A 20,877-nucleotide genomic window follows, 5' to 3' on the forward strand; every position below is an offset into this window, starting at 1 on the left:
CGCGCCGAGCTCGCATTTGTGATTTCACGGGCAGCAATTGAATTCTGCTCGGTAGGCGCGATGCTGTAACCCTAGAGCAAACCCTGACCAATCCGTGTCACTACTTTCATTCCAGCCCTTTCTTCATCCAATGTTCATCTATTGCGATATCTTATAAATAAGAGAGGTGTAGTTCCGTAAAATAGGCGAAACAGTTTGAATCTTGTTTCCTGCCTTCCTTGGGACTTACAGAGTGTCTCCGTGCCACTTCCCGTTCTCTTCGGCGGACTAAACGTACTCTCAACCTCTTCTCCTGTCCCCCCCCCCCCCCCAATTTTAGTCCACCCAGCTCATTGCTTCTTGGTCCCAGCGACAGCCTCGTACTCACCCACTGGTATCTTCATGCCATGTGCATCCTGGTACTTGGAGACCTCAGCTGGCTTCCATCCTCCCCTGGCCAGCATCTCCCCATCAGCCAGCCGGAAGACCTCGACCTTGAGCGGCCGGCAGCACTTGATCATCTCCTTCTCGCTGTCGCTCCCGAAACCCCACAGCGACAAATCTCCGCCAGGACAGGTGCCTTTTGGTTGTTTTGGTAAGCACACGGTCAGCCCACAGAGTCTAAAGATGATCTCCACCCGCACAAGACAGGGAGAATAAAAGGGACAACACCGTAAGTGGACAACATACTCAGCGCCATAAGAACGTCTTGCTCAGCCAGGAATTCAATAAAGTCTCCTTTCTCCGCAGGACAAGGGCTCATAAAGTACCGCCCCTTCTTGTCCAAGCCGGTCACCTGAAACACATTAAGCACATCATGCACATCCGACTCGCACAGGCCAAACGGCAGCACGGCCCGCGTCAGGTTCGAGTGGCAGTGGAAGTCGTACGTCTGGCCGGACAGGACGGTGTTGATGTACGGGTCGCAGCGGGTGCCGAGCAGGTCGTGCACGCGCCCGCCGTGCTCGTCTTCGCCGTACCAGGCGAGGCTGTCGGCGAGGATGGTCACCAGGGGCCGCACGTAGGGCAGGCAGGACCAGAGACGGTCGTGGGTTGTGACGTGGGCGGCGTGGAGCTGTCTGGTGCGGCTGGCCCAGAAGCGCTCGCGAGGGTTGTGGGCGTTCCAGATGTTGAGGTCCCCTTGTTGTTGTGGGTGGTCAGTGTGAGTTGATGTCTTTATTTTCCACTCTCCTTTCCGGCCAGCGGCATCTCAATAATGCTTTCCTTCTTTTTCTTCCTCCTCCTCCTCATCATTCTGCCGATACAAGGTAGACTTCTGGTAATCTGGGTCTTTACTCACCAACCTGCGCACCCTCGGGCGTGCTGATTCTGATAATGGATCCGGCTGGAGCTTTCCACGCCCTGCCTGACCGGATCGGGAGCGTAAATGTCTCGATGAGCTCTCGAGGGGCCTTTTGCACGCTGTTGTAGAGAACCTCATCCACGGTCAAGGGCGAGCCTGCGGAGGGCAGATATGCCGGCACCGGCGTAGGGACGGGCTTCCTCGATCGGAGGCGCTCTGCGTCGTTGCTCTTATTGTCCATGATTGCTGAACGTGGGGGTTTGCAAAAAAAGAGCAAGAGGAAAACTTGAGAATGGCCGTACAGTAAAGTACAGATTCTATCTACACAAGAAAGAGGGGATGGATGTGAGAAGAGCAGGCCATGTCAAGCACTGAGAGTTCCGAAGAAGAAATGCAGAGAAAATCAACATGACTCCGGCTTTGGAAACCGGCACGAACATCGGTGCGCAATGGTCTCCTGCTGAGCGCCGTACCTAGCCGCGGTATGGAGCTCTTGACAAATAGATATTCATGAACCCACCGAGTGAAAACCGCCTAGAAGATGGCTCAGCTCGGATGGATGGTTTGTTAATCATACTCATCAGTATCATCTGCTCCCAGCATTGACTTCTGTATCTGGAACCTGGGTTCATGAGGTACGTAGCACTCGGGACAGGGACATGCTTAGGTGAACTCATCGTGGTGGGTGCTGCCATGATTAGTGATCAAAAGATGTCAGAACCATATCAAATTGAGACGCAAATTACTTGAGATAGTACAGCTAGACGGCCATGTCTCAGCCTTGGGTGTGAAGGAGTGAAGAAGATAAGTAGATTAAGAGTCGTGTGACTTCTGCAGGCGTGCAGTAAGTGGTCCGTCCCAACGATGAAATACGTGCAACCAGTAGTGCAGTGAGAAAATGATCCCGTTTAGGTGCTGTCAGTACTGTTTTAGGGTTGAGGCCGGGACGGGCTTGCTGCTGTTCCCGTCGGCTAATAGTGGACGTGCCCCTACAAATATCCCACGTCATAGGTGCGCTTAGGGGCACGTTACCGGGGGTTTCTAGAAGGTAATACATAAGTAATTTTCTCTCTCTTTGTTTCGAGATGGATGTCTCGGAGCTTAAAGCGTTGCGCTGTGTGTGTCAGAGCAGAAGAGAGTCACGACCTTTGAAAGAATTAGCTAAAATAAAAATTTTAACCTCGTCCCTACTCTCTATTCTGTCAGAATCTCACCTCCGAGTACGGAGAACTTTTACTTGTCACATGTAAGAGCATCTCTTTCGTACAGTAATCTTTATTTACTAAAGAGCAGAGACACAATACTTTATTTGTTTGTTGTCACCCTCAGTACTTGGAAAAAGAAGACCAAGAACAAGAAGCCACAACATTATGGCATCACCTCGTCCCCTGCGAATAGGCTACGTGCCAGAACACTTCTCCACCCCCATCCACTTTGCCAAAAAGTACTACGGCCTGGATGCAGACCTCGTGCCTTTCCCCTCGGGGACGGGCCACATGATCACCTCTCTGCGCTCAGGCGAGATTGACGTCGGCATCGGCCTGACTGAGGCCTGGGTCGCCGGCTTGGGCAAGGAGGATGTCCAGGGTGATGGCGGTTACAAGATTGTCGGCACCTTTGTCGAGACACCACTCTGTAGGTGATATAATTTGTCAACCCTCCTTTGTTTCTTTCTGGCCGAGTATACTTGTCTGGCTAACCTGGCTTCTCTTTCCCCTCCTGCACAGGCTGGGCTGTTTCTACTGGCGCCGCGAGGACCGACGTCACGGATGTAGCCTCGTTGAAGGGCACCAAGATCGGTGTCTCGAGGCTTGGCTCAGGGTCCTACGTGATGGGTTTCGTCCTCGCAGATCAACAGGGCTGGCTGTCGTCGCCACCCTCGTCCTCATCATCCGCTGCTGCTGCTACTGCTGCTGCTACCACCGGCCCCTACTCGCAGGCCGTCGTCCTGAACACCTTTGAGAACCTGCGCAGGGCCGTCAACTCTGGCGAGGCCGACTTCTTCATGTGGGAGCACTTCACCTCCAAGCGCTACTACGATGCCGGCGAGATCCGCAAGGTGGGCGAGATCTACACGCCCTGGAGCAGCTGGAAGATTGTGGTGAGCACCTCGCTCGTCCCCACTGCTGCCGGCGATGACGGGCTGGATGAGCGGGTGCGCGACTTGTTCAGGAGGCTGGACCAGGGCATCAAGCACTTCAACGAGAACGGGGAGGAGGCGGTGCGGTACATCAGTACCGAGCTGGACTACTCTGAGGAGGACGCACGGGAGTGGATCAAGACAGTGCGGTTCCCTGTGAGCACGGAGGGTGTGGATGTCAAGGTTGTTGGGAACACGGTTGGGGTGCTGCGGAAGGCTGGAGTGCTCTTTGAGGGGAGAGGGATGGAGCCTGGCGTGATGATTGCGAAGCAGCGGTGATCGAGGGGGACAGGGACAGGGCAGGGCAAGACAGCACACCGGATGAGAGGGTGCAAGGAGGCGCGAGCCGTAGTTCAACGACAACTTATTTTTTCTTGAGCCGAGTCAATGTGAATGGCCTTCATCAACAGCCAGTTGTCATGGCCACCAACCTCTGTATTTGGCTACACCATAACTTTCGCATCAAGAAGAAGGTCCCACCAGCCAAAGGGTAAACCAGTCAATCATCGCTCTAAGGCTTTGCTCCTTGCACCACCCTACACACACGCCATCAGTCTTCTGTAATGTCTGGTCTCAAGCACCACCGCGGTGGGATGGATGAACAAGTAGATGGACAAGATAACTCACTCTGGTAGGGGTCTTCAGGGTCGCCCTTGACAGCAAAACCATGGCCCACGCCATAGAAAAGCTGAATATGATACCGCTTGTTGTCCCTCTGGAGGATACCCTGCGCCTTGTTCCTCGACTCGGCCGGGAACGCATGGTCATTCTCGGCGCACGACAACAAAAGCGGATCTGTTATGTAAAGTGAAAAAATAAGCACACGATCAGCATAGACTCCCGTCGATCTTTCTGCTCACTTCTCCGAAACAGAGGCCAGGGAAGAAGCAAAAGAAGGAAAAAGATCAAGCGTACGCTTTAAGCTTGTAAAGTGCTCCTCCTTCAGCGCCGTGGGGTGCGCAAACGCCCCCGCAGAGACGCGGTCCCCAGCCAGCACGTCGCATACGAACGGCGCGCCAAAACAATAGCCCGTGCATGCGTACTTGGTCCCCTCGCCGCCGTACTTGGTTTTGACCGCGTCGACCCAGCCGGGGACGTTCTCGGTGGCGAAGGTGAAGTGCTTTGAGCGCCAGGCGGCGTGGTCGAATCCTTCGGGGAGGGGGTCATTCTTGGTCTTGCGGTACTTGGAGATGGGGTCCTGTAGACTGGTTAAAATGGCTTGATCTTTTTCTTCTTCTGTATATAGAAAGAAAGGGGGGGGGGGTCCTGGTTATACGCCTCTGAAGTAGTCCATTCCCAGCGTCAGAAACCCAGCGTCGGCGAAACCGTCCATGAGCAGCTGGGCATTGTTTGACATGCCCCAGACATCTGGGAAGTACAGCACCACATGACCATTGGCCTTCTCTGGCACGGGCGTCGCGATGTAGGTTGGCGTCTCGTGCAGGGTCTCTATTTTCCCGCGGGGTGTGCCCTTGTGGATTGTGCCGAGCCAGCAGCATGGCCCGGGGGGTTGGGCCAGGTAGCCCTCATCGCCGCCTTTTGCAGCCGACATTTTCCGTCTGTTTGTTCTTTTGAGCGTGTCTTTTCTTTATGTCAAGTATTTCAAGTAGTTAAGTGTTATCAGGCGGTGATGGTGACGAGGTTGAGATGATCTTGAGTTTGATGCGGGGTTCGGTTTTCTGGCTGGGGCAGTGGATTGTGTGCCGTCATTCCGGGCTTCAAGCACGATAGGCAAGGCGTTCAACACATACTTACTGCATTTCATTATTGGGCTTGTACGATACCCAATATTCTCACTTTATCTGACCTCCTTTTATTTTCAGATTTGATTCAAGTTATAGGGGAAGCATATCAGCCTTGGTATTTCCACCGGTATTACAGTGCTGGCTCCCAGATGCCTGCACGACAATACCCTCTCTCATTGCTCGAATAGACGTGATGCACAGAAGATAAGAAGCCATTGCTGGTAAACATCGAGTAAAGCCTCTGATTATATTAGGCCTTAAGAAGGTTATCATCTACTCGAATCACTTTGATACTCTTTGGAAGAAGAATGGCTCTTTTTCCCAGCTGGGTGTCGAGATGTAGATGGAAGGAGTTTCATCACTGCCTCTCATCTTACCAGTCTTACATAAAACACTCTCCATATGGGGCTATCTGTTGACATGGCTCCTCTCATAAGCTTATTGCCATAAACAAGTTTTGATCGCTGCAGAAGTTGTTCGGCCCATAAGTTAACAGAGGTGGCAGGAACTGCATGATCTGTTCTCTGTCCAGCTTTTTGGAGTGGATTGTATTAGAAATCATACACCTGGAAGATCTATGGCATCAAGGCATGAGATATTTTATGCGCTGGAGCATAGAACCACTAATATAAGCAGATGTGTGGATATTTGTCTTGTGTGTAATAGTTTTACAACCTCTCGCCTGTATGATTTGACCACTCCCCTCAGCCATCACTTATCATGTTAGAAAGCACATGAGAAGAGGGATGTTCTTCCTAACTTCCCAGGAAATTGATCATAGAGACAAGATATTCATCTTCAGAATGAATATTCTTTCTGACTCCTTTCTTCTCTTTCTTTGTTGTTGGTTGGGGGTGGTGGGTTTTTATACGAGATTCGACTTGGCTTCAAGGTTGGATCCTGGTACGATAATGTAGCGTTCCAAGGTTGGGACGCCGTTTTATCTTGGATCTGGAACACAAACCGGGTCAAGTGGGAATTGAAGCGAACAAGGACGAGAAGACGGATTTCAAGAAATAACAAGGAAAGAATCGAATTAAAAGCAGATTTAAGAGATCGTGTTCCAGCATCAATCAATCATCACCAACAAGCCCTAACCCTGTTGCTGACATGCTTTTCCACATACCGTATAAGTGGGCAGTCGCCTTCTCAAGGCAGCCAGCGCTCGCTGTTCCCAAGCAGTTTAGGCGATGACAACAACCAACAACCAACTAAGTCAACCGACCAACCTCTCACAACAATTCACAACCGTGTGTGCCTCTCTTTCTCCCCATCTGGGGCCATGGCCGACCCCGAAAACGCCGGCTATCGCTTGCTCTCTTTCGAATACAAGCAGCCTGTCAAGGAGGCAGAGCCACTCGGACCTGTGGACATAACCGACACCACACCCAAGAGTGCGACGACTACTCCTCCACCTGCAACCAAGGAATTGCCCTCTCTATCTTCCCTCATGGCATCTCTACAAGAGATTGACGGTTCCATCAATCACGAACAAGAGACCAAGGTCAAAGCCACTGCAGAGGAGCCCACCGCTGCTTCTGCTGTTGTTGAGGAGGGCTCAGATGACTCGGGCGTGGCCCCCCCAGCTGTCTCCCTGCTGACAGAGTTCCACCTTTTCGGAGACCTACCCACCGAGCTGAGGCTCAAGATATGGGACCTCACCTTCCTGCCCAGAGTTGTCGAACTGCGTCCGACGCGGCCCAACTACTCACCAAGCCACGACGATGGCCGACGCCCACAGGTAAAGTTCTCTCTCTCTCTCTCTCTCATACACATACACTCACACATATTCAACTCTTTCTCTTTCTCTTTTGCAGTCCGCGAAACCCCTTCGTGGATGTATGTATGTATGTATGCACGTATCTGTAAATGAACTCCCCTACTAACGACTACCACCAACAACCAACAGTGGCAGTCCGGTTGCTCCAACCCAGCTGCCCTGTCCGTATGCGCCGAGGCGCGCGCCATGGCCCTGGAACACTTCCGCACCGCCTTCCCCCTAGCCTGCATCACCTCCACCCCAGCCCAGTCGCCAGACCCTCTGAACCCCTACCTGCGGTACTCCGCAGGCGGCGACACGGGCCACTACAGCTTCACCGGCCCCAGCGCAGACGGGCGGGCACGCCTCCTGCGGCGCACGCTGTATGTCTCCCCTGACGAGGACACCGTGTGTCTCCTGGGCCAGGACTCGGACTTTGCGCGCCTGTCACATGTCATGCGCTTGTTCCAGGAGGCGGACCCAAAAGGGTTGGGCATCGCGCGCCTGGGGCTGAGTGTGCGGGGCTGGGGCTACGGGGGGTCGGCGGTCATGATGAAGGGGCTGGGGCGGACGATCCTGCGGGACCTGGAGCAGCTTGTGCTGTTCATGTACGGCGAGCACAAGCCGCCGCCCGAGTGGAGGGAAAGGGGGGCTGCTTTGGGTGGTGAGCAGCTCGAGGCGTTCAGGAGGACGGGCAACTGCTGCGAGCTGGTTCCCTGCGAGGGGAGCAGCGCGTGGCTGGCGTATAAGGTCTGGTCGGGCGGCAAGGGCAGGCAGTTTTGGGACGATGACGGGAACATCTTGCGGGTGGGGAGGAATGAGATTAGGATTATGGATTTGGAGTTCAAGGATGGATGGTGATGAGAATGAATGATGGCAATGCATTGTTTGGTCAATCCTATTTTGTTTAATTTCATTTGATACGTATTTATGTAGCAAAAAGCGTCAGATAGCATGATTCCACAGCGTCGCAAGCACGGTCACTTCATCCTTCAATTCGTTCGATATGTCATCTCTTTTTGGAAGATGAAAAGACTAAGAGTTTACGATTTCCACCCCCTTTCTTAGGGTTCTTGGGAACCTGTCATGATGAATACCATTGAGGAACCATGCAATGTATGTAGGCTGTAGTGCATTGGAGTTTGGTATTCTTTTTTTCTTTTCTTCTTTTTGCCCATAGTCATGGTCCCTCAGTAGACTGGCTCGTCGGTACATATCGTACATAACATCTTTTAGATCGTTTTTGGTGTCATCCTTGCTAGGATCTTCTCGCGAGCAATCCTGCTTGCAACGTCACCACCATGCTGCAGCGAGACGGCCCCGACGATGGCAAACAGTGTCGTTGCAAGGACGACGTCGATACCGGATGATTTCAGATTCTCAGGCTAAACAAGGAGGCACAGCAGGTTAGTGGAGGGGCTGAAGAAGAAGACAACCGGAGGGACCACAGCGAGGAAGAAGGGGAGGAGGAGGCTGAACGAACAATTCTAGGTTTCCACCGCATAACCTTGTCCAGCTGGGTCTTGATGCCCACTCTTGCCAGTTCATCCACAGACATGAAATCCGTCGGCCTGTTCACACTGAGCTTGTCGACGTTCCGCAGGGCAGGTGACTCGAAATGGTCCCGTCTCCAGGGGTCATCAAGGTATTTCTCCACCGTCCCCGGTCGGGTCATGATGGTATTCATGGTCTCGACAACCAATATCTGTCGACCTGTGTCAAACAAGAGAGATTCAAAGTCAGCACACGCGCAGACACACACGCATTGCCAATCAGAGCACAAACTCCCCATCCCGAACCAGCCCGCCGTCATACACGCGCAAAAGGTAGGTAGGCCTTACCAAAGAATGCCAATCTCGTGTTAAATCCTCTCCGACCGTAGTCAAAGCTCTTATGTGTGATGGCCAACCACCTCAGCTCCTCCGGGAGCATCTTGGACCCGTTCCTTCCCAGAAAGCGCTCGTAGAAGTCGTCCAGCTTGGCCGGGTCATTGTTCACGTGCCATATCGCTCTGCGCGGGTCCCTGATCGGATTGAGGGAGAAGCCGTGTCGGCCCTTCAGCCTCTCTGGTGTGTAGGACCATCTCGGTCTCGCTTCCTGCAGGTCTGCTTCGGATACTGGCTCGTTGAGAGGATCATCTCGCTCTCGTAGCGCGGTGGGTGCGCGGGCGAGGTCGTGGCTCGCCCGACATGCTGGTCGTTGATTCACTGCCGAGACGCGCAGTGGTCGGAGGCATTGCCTGGTTGTTGACCAGGCTGATCGTGAAGGATTGAGCGCCATGAAGACTGTGGGCTGGTGCAGGAGAGAGGTGGGCGCATCCTCTCCTGGTCGGCGTTGGGGGGGGGGAAGGGGAGGAGGAGAAAATGGAAAGCAGAAGCAGTGACATCTTGAGACGAAACTGCTCGACGATTGGGATGCGCCACAAGTAACTTTTTCAGGTGGGTCCCTCACCAGCCTTGGTTAGCTCCAAGAACAGGGGTGGTGACCACTCGCTGTGGAGGCAGCAGATAGCGCCCTGGAGGAAGCACTGAGCACTGAAAGAGAACCACTAGACCATTGGACCACTAGAAGCACGGACCAATCAGCCCTGCAGGCCTGGCACATAGCGGGACCCACAACAGCCACAGCAGGCCTGCAAGCCTCTTTCTCACATCTCTTGTCGCGATGTGACGCGCCTGCAACCTAGCCGTCTCACTGCTACCGCGTCGCAGACTGTCAATCAAATCCTCCTGGCATTTCCCCTCAACAAAAAGACCAATCCAATTCTTGATGGATTTCAGTCTATTGCTAATATTACAGCCACCATGATGCACTCATAGCATCCTATTTTTTGGGCTTCATATCACGAATTCTCTTTATTGTCTTGCGTCTTGGTTGCTTTCTTGTTCTTGGTGTCCCAATGATGGCTTCTTCTGGGACCTTTCCTGGCTCAACGCCCACCAAGCAGCAATGCAGTGTGGCCCTTCTCGACAAGCTTGCAGGTGTGCTCCCAAAAGGTTACAAGTTCACTGTTCATCACCTCTCGACCCCTCCTACCAAGACCGACGCTCTCTGCTCAGCACCACCGGGCGCTCGTCCTGACCGAACGTATCGCGAGTCGCACTTTTTGGCCGTCAGCATCGATGCCTCAGCGAAGCCCCGAGACCGATCCATGCCCTCGAGTCTGCCCTCCTCACCTCTGACTCCTAGCTCGCCGAGCGACAACAACCCCAGACAGGTTCTCGTGCTTGCTCTCGAGGTCTTTATCTTCACTACAGCCTGGTCCAGCACCTTCTTTGTCTCCAAGGCTGACTCCACCGGCTACCTACACCTTCTCGATCTGCCCAAGGGGACGCCCTCTCCGATTCGCGAAGTGAGCTCTGCTTTCATATCATGCCTTGTCGAGGAGCGTCGGCGCAACAATGCCCAGACTGTCGTCAGTCTATTTGCTCGAGCCCAGAATCAGTACTTATTTCCTGGAAGCGTGGACAACAAAGGGAAGCACGTCCTGGACGACCGGGGACTTGTGAGATGGTGGTGTCGCGTGCTGGATTCAGTGATGGAGGGGCAGGGTACGCATGAGGACGCCCTCTTTCGCCCCTCCCGTAGTAAGAAGGGCAGCTGGGAAGAGAAGAAGGCCTACCTCGTCGTCCCTGGGCTGGACAACTACGAGTCGCGTGCCTTCCTACCGCGAACACCGAGCGCCGCCTCCAATTGGTCTCTCTGCCACCCTCTCGAGCGCATATCACATTTTGCCAGGGAGTACGACTGGGTGCCCCCTAGATGTCTGGTTCCCAAGTTCCCCGATGATCCCAAAGCGCGATACTGCGATGAGCTGGACCTCGAGGCCTCCAAGTCGGCGCAATATGAGGACAAGGGCCTGTGGCGGAGTGTGACGACCATGGATCGGTTCTGGGAGATGATGGCGTTCCGGCAAGAGTGTTCAGGCGGACACATGACTGGTTTTCTCTGGCTTGTACTCGAGCCGAGCGGCTGGGGCGAGGCGAACGGAGTCGCCTCTGCTGCCGAGTCCCTGCTCACGCCGAGAACCTCGTTTGATGGCTCGGTCCAGCTTCCGGTGACACCACCCAGGAGACGGGAAGGGATTGCAGCTACGACACCTAAATCGAGCCCGTTGAAGATGGAAGCTACGCCAAAGTCAGGGCAACAGAGCCTATCCAAAGGTGGCTCGTCTGCAAAGCCATCCAAGAAGACCTCCCTCAGGGGGCCAATCCGGTCTCGTCTGCCGCGCATCAAGAAGCATGCGCGCAACTATGTCCCAAACATACCAGAGTCGACAACTTACTACTACTGGCCGCCAGAAGGAAGAGGCACGCGCATTGTCGCTGAAGCCGATTACAAGCGATCAGTCGATCTGCTCACAAAGCTGGATTTCGAGACTCTTGAGCTGGCAGTTGCGAGCTCCAGGAGGTGGACCAGCGAGGTCGGTGGCGGTCAAAAGTGGGCGCTGGACGTCGTAGGCCAACGGCCGCTTCCTCCCGCGGCCAACGCACCAAGTGGAACCGTGCATGATATGGCCGGTCTTGTGCGTAGAAAGCCCAAGGCCCACGACACACGCAGCGCGGTCGAGACCGTCCATGCTGAAGTTGGAGCTGGTGGAGGCGCTTCGGGGTCGTCCCCTGGATCGGCGGCTGTCACCTTGCTCACTGCTAGGAAGAAGTCAGAAAACAGCGTGGACAGTTCTGCACTGGGCCTAACTACTCCTCCTACTCGGAGAACCAGTGCGGCTGCAGACTCGGATACCTCAGCAGTCAGTGTTCTTGTGCCACGCAAGAAACGCAAGGAGTCCCTCCCTGACGAGCCTGCGCTGGCTACTCCTGCTGCTGTTGCTGGCGACGCAACGAACACAGAAGTCTCGCGCAGTGAGACACCAGCTGTGAACATATTGGGTAGTGGGTTGGTGCGCAAGAAACCCAAGCTTGCATGAATATGTGATCGTCTGCATAGGCGTCACGTACCTTTTGATGGAAACTGGATTGAGGAAAGGGGTTTTGGATTTCCTTACTAGACCAGTAGAGATACCCAACATTAAACTGGTAGTCATAAGTAAGGGGAGTTGCTACAATAATTGGCGCTGGTTCGTACTCAAAAGAAGAGAACAATGCTTTGTCCTGGAAGAGGCTCATTGAATCTCATTTGCTAATGGCCCTTGTTCTGTCTTGTGTTACTTTCCAACCTCTCTATATGGGGTATCTTGAGCCGCGATAAACATAACTAGAGATGGACCGGAATCTCGCCCTTATATCCTCCTCCGCTTGGCGCTCCGTCCATCGCCATCCCTCGCCGCCGCAGCAAGCTCGGCCAACCTAGCCCTCACCGCATTCTGCACCTCTTTCAGCAGCACCTTCTCGCCTATCCTGACATCCAGAGCCATCATCTTACGGTCCAGGGACCCTCCTGCCGCCATGCCGCTCTCCTCCCTCTTCCTGCTCTTTTCCTCCTCGTAGAGCGCCACGTCCTGCTCCAGCGTGGTGCCGTACTGCCGCGCCCTCTCGTCCAGCGCGGCCGCGAGGGCCGAGTAGATGGCTTTATCCCTCGCGACCTTGTCAGGCACGGCGGCGGGCCTGACCTTCTTGACAACCTTCATGACCTCCTTCATCTGCCCGAGCAGGTCCTCGGGCACGGCGGCCGTGGTCGTGACCTCGGCAACGCGGCCCTCGGCGTCCGGGTCCGCGGCGCCGCGCTCGAGCACGAAGGCGTCTTCCTCGACCAGCAGCGCCTCGTCGTCGCCCAGCTGGGCCAGGACGCCGTCCCAGTCGTCGTCGCTGGCGAGCGCAAAGCCCAGCTGGGCGCGCAGGGCGGCGAGCACGCGGTCCCAGGCGAGGTCGACCAGGTCCCAGCGGCGGTGGGCGGCTGTCACGTAGCCGTACCGCCGCAGCAGCTCGCCGTTGCTGAGGGGGCCGTAGTAGTTGAGGATCTCCTCGCCGCGGCGGATGGGCCGCAGGGCGGTGGCGGCCAGGGCGTCGTCGCCGTGCTCGATGTGGGCGTTGAAGGAGGCGTCGGCGTTGAGGATGTCGGCCATGGGGACCATGCCTAGCAGGGTGCGTCCCTCGCGGTCCTCGACCCAGCCGTCGTCCTCCTCCGCTGCTGCTGCTGCTGCTGCTTCGTCATCGTTCCCGTGTTCGTTTTCGTTTTCGTCATCGTCCTTTTCCAGGTCGAAGGCGTACGCCATGATTACGCTGCCCATCCTGAACCCGAGCTGCACCAGGTCGTCGTCGCTCAGAAGCCTCTGCTCCGGCCCAGGTGGGAAGAAGACGTCCTCGTGCGCGCGGATGACGGGCAGGATTTTGGTCCGGATCATGTCCTCTGCCTCCTCGCGCCCTACTTTGGCTGCCACGGGGCTCGCCTGCAGGGCCGCCAGCTCGTCGGCCGACCAGAACATGGGGGTGCTGAAGGCGGAGGGGCCTGCGGGGAGGACGTCTAGGTAGGGTTTCCAGGTGGAGTTGGGGCCCTGCAGGTGCTCGTGGATCAGGATCAGGATGAGGGTCGTCCACGAGTCTTGCTGGTGGGCGCCATCGTCATCAGAAGAGGAGTCAGAGTCGTCATCCATGTCGTGGTCCTCATCGTCCTTGGCATGGGCCTGCGTCGTTGGGTCGAATACCTCTGGTAGCCTCTTGACCAATGAGGACGTCTCCCTGCTGATGATGGATGCGCGGGGGATTGTGAAGAGGGTCGTATCTGCGGGAATGTCTGCAGTCGCGACTGTTTGTAGGTGAACCTGGTCAGCTAGATGCGAACAAGAAGTCTCCGTTTTGTACTACAAGTTTGCCACTTACTTATGCCTCGACCTGCGCCCCTGCTCCTCAGGTCCTGAATTTCGATGTCATCGTGGAAAGTCGTGCCTGGCTGGCTCTTGAACCAAGCCAGAAAATTGACAGTCTGCTTTTCAAATAATGGGTCTGTCATCTTCGAAATGGAGAGTGAGAGGCCCTAGCCTGTTCTGTGATTCCCGATAATATTGGCACTCTTGTGGATTGGGAAGAGGGAAGGAATCATGACCTCTCAAGGCGGTGATGGTTTTTGAGTGTGGCGATGAGTGAGTGACTTTGGGGGATTGGGTGAGCCAACAGGGTTCGGCCGTTTGAGAGTTTTTGATGTTGGCCCGTGCATCTCCCCCAACAACAGGGGTTTTCGTTCCCATTGAGTGACGAATGTTGATCATGATTGATTCTTTTTCACGATCTTGTCAACAATTTTTTCTTTCTTTTTCGCCTTTTCTCTGCTATATCATTCCATTGCGAATGATTTTAATAATATATAGTTCAGTTAATTTGAATCTGATGTGCTGCATTGCAAGAATGTACTGACACCTCCCTCACCTTACCCCCCAAAAAACAGCCTTTCTGAGTGAAGGGTGAGAGGGAAGAAGTGAAAGAGGAACACGAAAAGACAGAAAAGAAAAAGAGAGAGAGAGAGAGAGAGAAATAGAAGCTTTCCAGAATGCCGGGCTCAGGGAGTGACAGTTTGGAACAAGTAAAATGTGCCATGACCCGTTGTGCCAGTCATACGATGCGTATTTGGTCATCCAACGCTAACAGGGCGGCGTCCACTGCCTTATCTACGTCTGACCAAGAGGGCTATTCTGTGGTAATCGGATAGGCTTCAATCCTCGCATTGCACAGGTACGGCATTCAGTATGATTTCAGCCACTCTCTGTGGTCCCTCATATCGAAAATATGTGTATTGAGTTTTGTGACCTAGAGCATGGTATGATTAACTCGGAGACGATCTTCAACACGTAGAACCTGTCCCTTATTCATTCTTAGAACGCCCAAAAGGAGGCTCTGGCATCATTCCCTTCCATATCCATGACGAATCCTCTCCAGTGTGTGGTATCTAACCTTCTTTCCCTTAAGGACGTCTGGCTGGTGATGAATCTCATCACTCATCCTTTTCAATCGTGAAGCTCCAGGTTGTTCATCTCGACAACGAGGTCCTCAACACCTGTGCATCCATCATCCATCTCCATGTCTCCATCAAGATCTCCCTGTCCCTCGTGATGAGTCTTGATCTCACCATCTCGGGCAACCTCCAGGCCATCCTCTGGAGCGAAGCGGACAAACCAGGTGGGAGTGTCGTCCTGGTCCATCAGCATCGATGCATCGTTCTGCATGTTCTCGTCTTCGCATCCGTCCATGCCAACTTTCTGAGCCCACAGAGGGTAGCCATCGATGTTATCCAGAGCCTCCCTAGACTTGGCCAACACGAAGGCGCCCGCCTCGGCACCTTGCATCGAGAAGATGCGTCTCAGCCGCTGATCGGCCGTGACCATGGTCGGCACTTTGGCCAAGGCTCTGAAAAAGACCACGAGGCAGGGGAGCCTGCCATCGAGGGCGCCGCTGCGGATGCGAAGGGCGAGACGCAGGACAGAAGGGGCACAGCGGACACGGGGGCGCTGCATGACAATGGCAATGAACGCCGAGATGACATCCTTGAGCTGCTTCTTAACGTGCTCGTTCATGTGGAAACCGCCCTTTCCACCACGGCGGAGCAGCTCTTGAAGCTCCTCTTCAAGCTTGATGAGGCTGTCGATGTGTGCGTCTGCAGAAGTAGATGAGGGCAGGCTGGTGGTCGTCTTGGGCAGCTTCACCTTCTTGTCAAAAAAAGGAGTTCGAGCGTGGTGCTCGCGACGGCTGTGGCCTTGGCCTGAGGCCTTGCGCGTGTTGGGAGCGGGCTTCTTGACGCGCGCCATTGTTGATGTCTGTTTTTTGGTGTCTTGTACACTTGGTGTCAGATGGGGCTTGGGAGCGATGGGGAAATGCGTTACTTACGGTACAGTTTAGAGAGATGTCTGTTGAAGGGTCTCGATGGGTGGCTGAGGAGGAGTTGTGAAGGCCAGAAAGTGGCCGAGAGAAGGCGGGAGGCTGTTTGAGAGAATGAGAGGGGATTTTCTGAGGGAGAAAATGTGGAAGGGAAGGCGAGAGCGTTCCAGATGAGAACGGCCTCAGTAGGAGAGATGTTCTCCTAGTAGGAGGAATGTATGAAAGAGAGAGAGAGTGTGTGTGAGTGACCAGTAGAAAACAGATGGGTTGAGCAGGAGAGGTCGACTGAATAGAAGAAACGTGCAGGCGGTTGAATTGGCTTACGCTGGAGAGGAAACAGGTGTTAGGTAGGCTCCTGAAAGGATTCAAAACAACGGAATATAGTGTAGTTGCTCTGAGGGCGGCTGGAGGCGACAGACAGACAAGCCAGCCAATGATGTCGATAGCGATGGTGTCGATGACAACGACTGAGGAGGCTCCCAACAGCACCTCATGAACATCTCACACGTCTACCAAGCCTCTGGAATCAACGACATACTAAGACCCTAAGCAAGCCAGAATTTGGAGTCTTGATACCTACCTTAACCTCTGCGGCCCCCCCGGCCCCCCTCCAAGAGCTGTAGGTTCACTCCTAAGGGTCATAAATTAGCCTGCTTGGCTATTTGAGCACTACCTAGGCATCTGATGCATGAGATTCATCTTGGTCTTTACCACAATTCTTTAAGGCTGTGGTAGCCTGGTCACTACTTCAGAAGCTAGGAGATGGGCAGTTGCTTCGTCTGAAGAATCTAATCAATGTCAATTCAATGCCTAACTCTGTGAGTTTCATTGTGCATGATTCTCTGCTTCCCTTTTGTCTCCATCTCCATCTCTCCCCGCCCCCCTCGCTCTTCCCTTTCTCTGTTGTAACAATCTGATTCTCGGTCTTCTCTCAGATGCAGATGTGGCCCTTTTCGCTGATAACCTCAATTTCCAAAATAAGCATGCCACATAGTGTTTTGAAGTTTCAGGAGTGAACATTGAAAATAATGAACGTGTCCTTGTGTCTGACGTTTTTGCAAAGTTGGCTTGAACAATCCCAAAACTATTCGATCTGAACGCCTCAACGTAATAGCGGATAGTCGCACATCTCAACTCATTCATTTTGACTCAGAACATCATGGTGTCTCCTGGAAAGGTGTCAGTGCGGCAGGCCACGAGTAAAACGTTTTCATTCCGACTAAGGAATGTGCAAGTCTTTTGTAGAAAATTGATGCAAACTTCTAGTAATTGTAGGAGTGACAGGAATTGTTAAGAAGCAGTTTCGACTTGAAGTTTCCGGGTGAACAAGTGTCATTGGTTACTTGTCGGGCTTGTGTGCGCCAGCTCAAGGGAATCTCAATGCATCGTGAAGTCAAATTGAAAAGACCCCATAACCCTCAGTGGCTGCCCATGTGACTTGGCATGCATACGTACATCATATGCACGGTCAGTATCACTGCATACGATGCTTGTCACCCTCAGATCTCTATTGTTCCGATAGGAAGTGATTTGCCAAGGTTTCGCTTTGGACGTGCGCTTGCCAAGACTTGTGTGGGCTCTGAGTCTTGGCGGCCTGGGACTTTTCCTCTTCTTCTACAACTAGCAGCATGCGAGGATACTTCGGAAAAAGAGCAATCGCTTTATCTGAACATTTTGGCCCTGATTATTTGTGTGTTCTTTCAATGTCGTTGATCTATAGCTGGTATTCCCTGAATTGAGTGTACCTGTCACATTCTTGGCGTGTCGCCCAGACGTTACAACGAAAAGCTTGACCTCACATGCGAGGGTCCTTGGGGAAAAGAACAATCGCTTTATCTGAACATTCTGGCCCATAATATTGCATGATTATTGTGTGTTGTTGATCTACAGCTGGTATCACCTGGATCGTGTATACATGTCACATTCTTGGCACGTCGCCCAGACGTTGCAACGAAAAGCTTGACCTCATATGCGAGACTCCCCCAGTCTTGGCCTTGTCACAACACTCAATTTTCATGGAATTGAAGGTTTGCTAAAGCTTCATCTGACTCGGACTCGTAGTAATTACTATGCCAATGCGGTATGTGTAAGGACCAGCTCTTGAGGTATCGGGCCTATGCCTTGCACAGACCTCTCGTCCCGTGCTCAAGATCAATGCCGAGCTTATGCCGCGAGCAAATTCAGGACGAGCTTTTGCTCGGTAGCTACTAAGTACTAGTAATGAGTTTGTTAACATGCATAGTAAACTATAGTAAACTCCTTGCTAGGATGTTTCAGTATGGCATGGCGTTGAGCTCAGATATGTTCAGACGAACCACTGCCCTAATACCCTACCATCTTGGGAACCTTGTTCAATATTCGGGAAGCATTCTCAAGTAATATGTGTCCAATTTCCAGACTCATCTAACTATGTCTTTTCCTCCTCTCTTTCTCTCTCTTTCTCTCTCTCTCTCTCTCTCTCACACACACACACACACTCTCTCTCTCTCTCTCTCTCTCCCAGCTAGGCAGCTCAGTAAAACAGATAGATCTACAAGGCTCTCTTACCTGGCAATCAGCTGGCAATCCTCCCATCCAAGATCTGTCCACGTCGCGCGGCAACGGTGATCTCGAGAGGTCCCACTAAGATTCGTCATCTCCTGTCGTCTCGATGAGGCAATGCAAAGTTGCGCTGTTTGTGGGGTTATGAGCAAATAGTAGCTGTCAAATGGCCAGTCGGATGAATACCAACTAGGAAGTTCAGCGGCAAAGCTCAGTTAGCCTTGCGGTTTTCTCCCCGCAAACAACAGGAGAATTCAGGCCAGTGTAGGGCATAATCTCGCCATCTTTCGTTCCTTGGTCAATATTGCAGCTTGCAGGAGGAAGTGGGGGGGGGGGGGGAGGGTAATTAGTGTGTGTGGAAAGGAGGGGGGACAGAGAGGGGGGTTTAGAAGGGCGGGTGCCGTGCCGTAGGGTGGCAAGTACAGTAATTATAGTATATTGTGTGGACGGGTTGCAGAAGATCTTCGTCACATCCCGCATATCACGGATTCTGATTTGCATAAATGTTTGTGTGCCATATGACTGTCACACCGCAGGCCGACATTGAGCGCTTGACACTTTCTCGATGCCCACCTGGGAAATTCATCAGCAAACCGTAACGTTCTCCAAGCCGTGTGTCCGAAGCCTCCAGCCAGTCTATCCAGCCGTAGAGGTGTCGTCCTCCAGCCTGCGTCCTACCCACCCTACTTGGGCAATCAACTCGTACCACGAGATCAGGAGTTGTTGGCCATCTCGGCATTCACTCGGACAGTGCGGCAAAAGCGGCACTAAGAGGAGGGATGACATGCACAACACGGTCTCGGCATAAACGGCGTGAGAATAAAAGTTGTTGACCGCATTTTTAATTTATGGGCCATAAACAAAAGCATTTTGTGCTCTGATGGGATGGAATTTAGACTATTGAGTTCTTTCGGTTCGGAACATACGGCTCACATGTTGTACCGTCCTTTTCAGTGGTTCACCCGTCTAAAGTAGATTCTTCAAAGGGAGAAGAAAGAAGGAAGAAAGATAAGGGGAAAAGGCATAAGAAAACATAAAATTACGAGTCAAGAAACTTGGATCTCCTTTACTGACGTAATGCAATTCTGAGATGGATTTTCATTCCAGGAAAACGCCTGTCAGTGGCCTATTCTGGAGTATGGTTGCAGTCATGACGATCGAGCGTTGCAGTGCCTCGATGGCCTAGTTATTCTACAGTAGCTGCTAAAAGTCCACGCGGCCAGACCACAACAACCCGGCCAACAGACGCTCAGGCTTATGCAGTAATTAAACTGCCTTCGGCCGACCGATGGAGTTGGTCCACCACCTCTTCGCCTTGATTATTGTGTGCACCCTAAATACCCCCCCTTTCTTCCCCTTCTCCCCCCTGCTTACTTGTCTTCATGGGTTGTCCTCCTTCTTTGCGGGGAATAAGGAATATCCTCTTTAGCTTCCGCAGAAGCTGAGTGCCCTGGTCCTAGTCTGTAAACCAAACCCGAGCCAACTACAATAGGCACGATCTCCTCAGGTACGGTCCGGCGACTTGCAAAAGGTATCATCGGCGCTTGTACGCCTTGAGCACTTGAACACGACGCGGGGGGGGGAAGCAACAAACGTCCTATAAATAAGTCCCAACATGAAATCGTCACCTGACCGGTATACATAAGTACACCACGCAAATCACTACCCAAATCGAGCAGCTCCCCAGACCTTGGACATACTCTATTCAACGCCGAGATATTTGCGGACCTAACTCTTTTTCTTCTCTTCTTGAGAGATGCAGGATTCACAACTCCAAGGGGTGGCCGGCTGGGGCTCATCGTGATCATTTTCTCCACGAATAAATCACATACAGCAGATTTGATCGATCCCCCTTTGTGATTAGCCACCGTTGCAGTCTGTGACATCATGCTGGGTTCTCCACTATTCGACTTAGACCTTTTTTTCTTCTTTCTGTTCTTCTTTTTAACATATTATTACGCGTGTTGGTTATTGTAAACGAGGTGCACGTCTGCGGAGCTGCTGCACCCTGTGAACCGAGTTGGGCCGACTTCTGGTTCTCTGTCCATCCATCGTCGCACGGACATGTCTTGCTTTTCATACCCGCCCAATAACAGACAGGGTTTCTCCATTCTTTTCTCAAGGAAGGCGAGTCTGCGATAATTTACCCTTGTTCTGCACCATAACACTTCATCTTTGGCGTCATGCCCATCCCATGTATGTACCATACTAGTGGATGGATGGATAAGACGGGATGGGTGGACACGAGGGGACTTGGCCTTGGGTAGTAGGAGGGCGGCTCATGTCATTTCCTCTCGTGTCGTAGCAAATCCACCCTCCTTCCATCAGAACTGATCATCCCGCTGGGACCGGACTCTTTCTGCCGAGATGAGTGACTTGTTGTTGTGTTACAGTGTCTCTCCTTTGGGGTCACTGCTCCCTGTTAAGTGACTGACTATTTACCATGGTCTGCGAGATTCCTTCGTGAGTATATAAAGACTGAACATCTCCTCGAGAGTTCTCGTTTTCGTCCTCTCACCATATTGCCCGATGTGCTGCCCACCTTGCCACTGCTCAGCCCTTCATTCCACAGCAGAGCCAAGCTCCATCACCTCTTGTCGTCGTCAGTCCTTGTTATAGTACAATACTATAACAGCCATTGCCATGTA

General features: G+C 52.9%; 8 protein-coding genes across 8 annotated transcripts; 3 read left to right on the forward strand and 5 right to left on the reverse strand.

Moving 5' to 3' along the window:
- Positions 1-121: 121 nt before the first annotated feature.
- Positions 122-1,632, reverse strand: M406DRAFT_354807 (uncharacterized protein). Its single transcript, XM_040922996.1, has 3 exons — positions 1,280-1,632; positions 670-1,119; positions 122-559 (listed from the first exon to the last, which is right to left on the reverse strand). The coding sequence occupies exons 1-3, from the start codon at positions 1,521-1,523 to the stop codon at positions 330-332; spliced, it is 924 nt and encodes a 307-aa protein (XP_040782269.1). The 5' UTR covers positions 1,524-1,632; the 3' UTR covers positions 122-329.
- Positions 1,633-2,563: 931 nt separating this feature from the next.
- M406DRAFT_286227 (periplasmic binding protein-like II) lies at positions 2,564-3,701 on the forward strand (the record flags this gene model as incomplete). Its single annotated transcript, XM_040918663.1, has 2 exons — positions 2,564-2,917; positions 3,010-3,701. The coding sequence occupies exons 1-2, from the start codon at positions 2,653-2,655 to the stop codon at positions 3,699-3,701; spliced, it is 957 nt and encodes a 318-aa protein (XP_040782270.1). The 5' UTR covers positions 2,564-2,652.
- Positions 3,702-3,776: 75 nt separating this feature from the next.
- On the reverse strand, positions 3,777-5,182 carry M406DRAFT_105724 (uncharacterized protein; the record flags this gene model as incomplete). Its single annotated transcript, XM_040915164.1, has 5 exons — positions 3,777-3,958; positions 4,050-4,217; positions 4,338-4,620; positions 4,699-4,981; positions 5,178-5,182. 5 exons carry the CDS (start codon positions 5,180-5,182, stop codon positions 3,885-3,887), a joined length of 813 nt encoding a protein of 270 aa, XP_040782271.1. The 3' UTR covers positions 3,777-3,884.
- A 1,196-nt stretch (positions 5,183-6,378) lies between these two features.
- On the forward strand, positions 6,379-7,920 carry M406DRAFT_354810 (uncharacterized protein). The gene is made up of 2 exons (XM_040922997.1): positions 6,379-6,908; positions 7,077-7,920. The coding sequence occupies exons 1-2, from the start codon at positions 6,450-6,452 to the stop codon at positions 7,785-7,787; spliced, it is 1,170 nt and encodes a 389-aa protein (XP_040782272.1). The 5' UTR covers positions 6,379-6,449; the 3' UTR covers positions 7,788-7,920.
- A 262-nt stretch (positions 7,921-8,182) lies between these two features.
- On the reverse strand, positions 8,183-9,017 carry M406DRAFT_18979 (uncharacterized protein; the record flags this gene model as incomplete). The annotated part of the gene is made up of 3 exons (XM_040915434.1): positions 8,183-8,311; positions 8,410-8,577; positions 8,742-9,017. Coding segments are annotated over 3 exons (573 nt in total), but the record flags the coding sequence as incomplete, so codon positions are not given.
- An 811-nt stretch (positions 9,018-9,828) lies between these two features.
- Positions 9,829-11,853, forward strand: M406DRAFT_336780 (uncharacterized protein; the record flags this gene model as incomplete). The annotated part of the gene is made up of 3 exons (XM_040921182.1): positions 9,829-11,482; positions 11,591-11,680; positions 11,777-11,853. 3 exons carry the CDS (start codon positions 9,829-9,831, stop codon positions 11,851-11,853), a joined length of 1,821 nt encoding a protein of 606 aa, XP_040782274.1.
- Positions 11,854-12,165: 312 nt separating this feature from the next.
- On the reverse strand, positions 12,166-13,847 carry M406DRAFT_245412 (SET domain-containing protein; the record flags this gene model as incomplete). Its single annotated transcript, XM_040916329.1, has 3 exons — positions 12,166-12,342; positions 12,382-13,628; positions 13,703-13,847. Coding segments are annotated over 3 exons (1,569 nt in total), but the record flags the coding sequence as incomplete, so codon positions are not given.
- Positions 13,848-14,820: 973 nt separating this feature from the next.
- On the reverse strand, positions 14,821-15,618 carry M406DRAFT_67625 (uncharacterized protein; the record flags this gene model as incomplete). Its single annotated transcript, XM_040925075.1, has 1 exon — positions 14,821-15,618. One exon carries the CDS (start codon positions 15,616-15,618, stop codon positions 14,821-14,823), a length of 798 nt encoding a protein of 265 aa, XP_040782276.1.
- Between the last annotated feature and the right edge of the window lie 5,259 nt (positions 15,619-20,877).

The sequence above is a fragment of the Cryphonectria parasitica genome (assembly GCF_011745365.1).
Source record: "Cryphonectria parasitica EP155 unplaced genomic scaffold M406scaffold_1, whole genome shotgun sequence".
Taxonomy (NCBI): domain Eukaryota; kingdom Fungi; phylum Ascomycota; class Sordariomycetes; order Diaporthales; family Cryphonectriaceae; genus Cryphonectria; species Cryphonectria parasitica.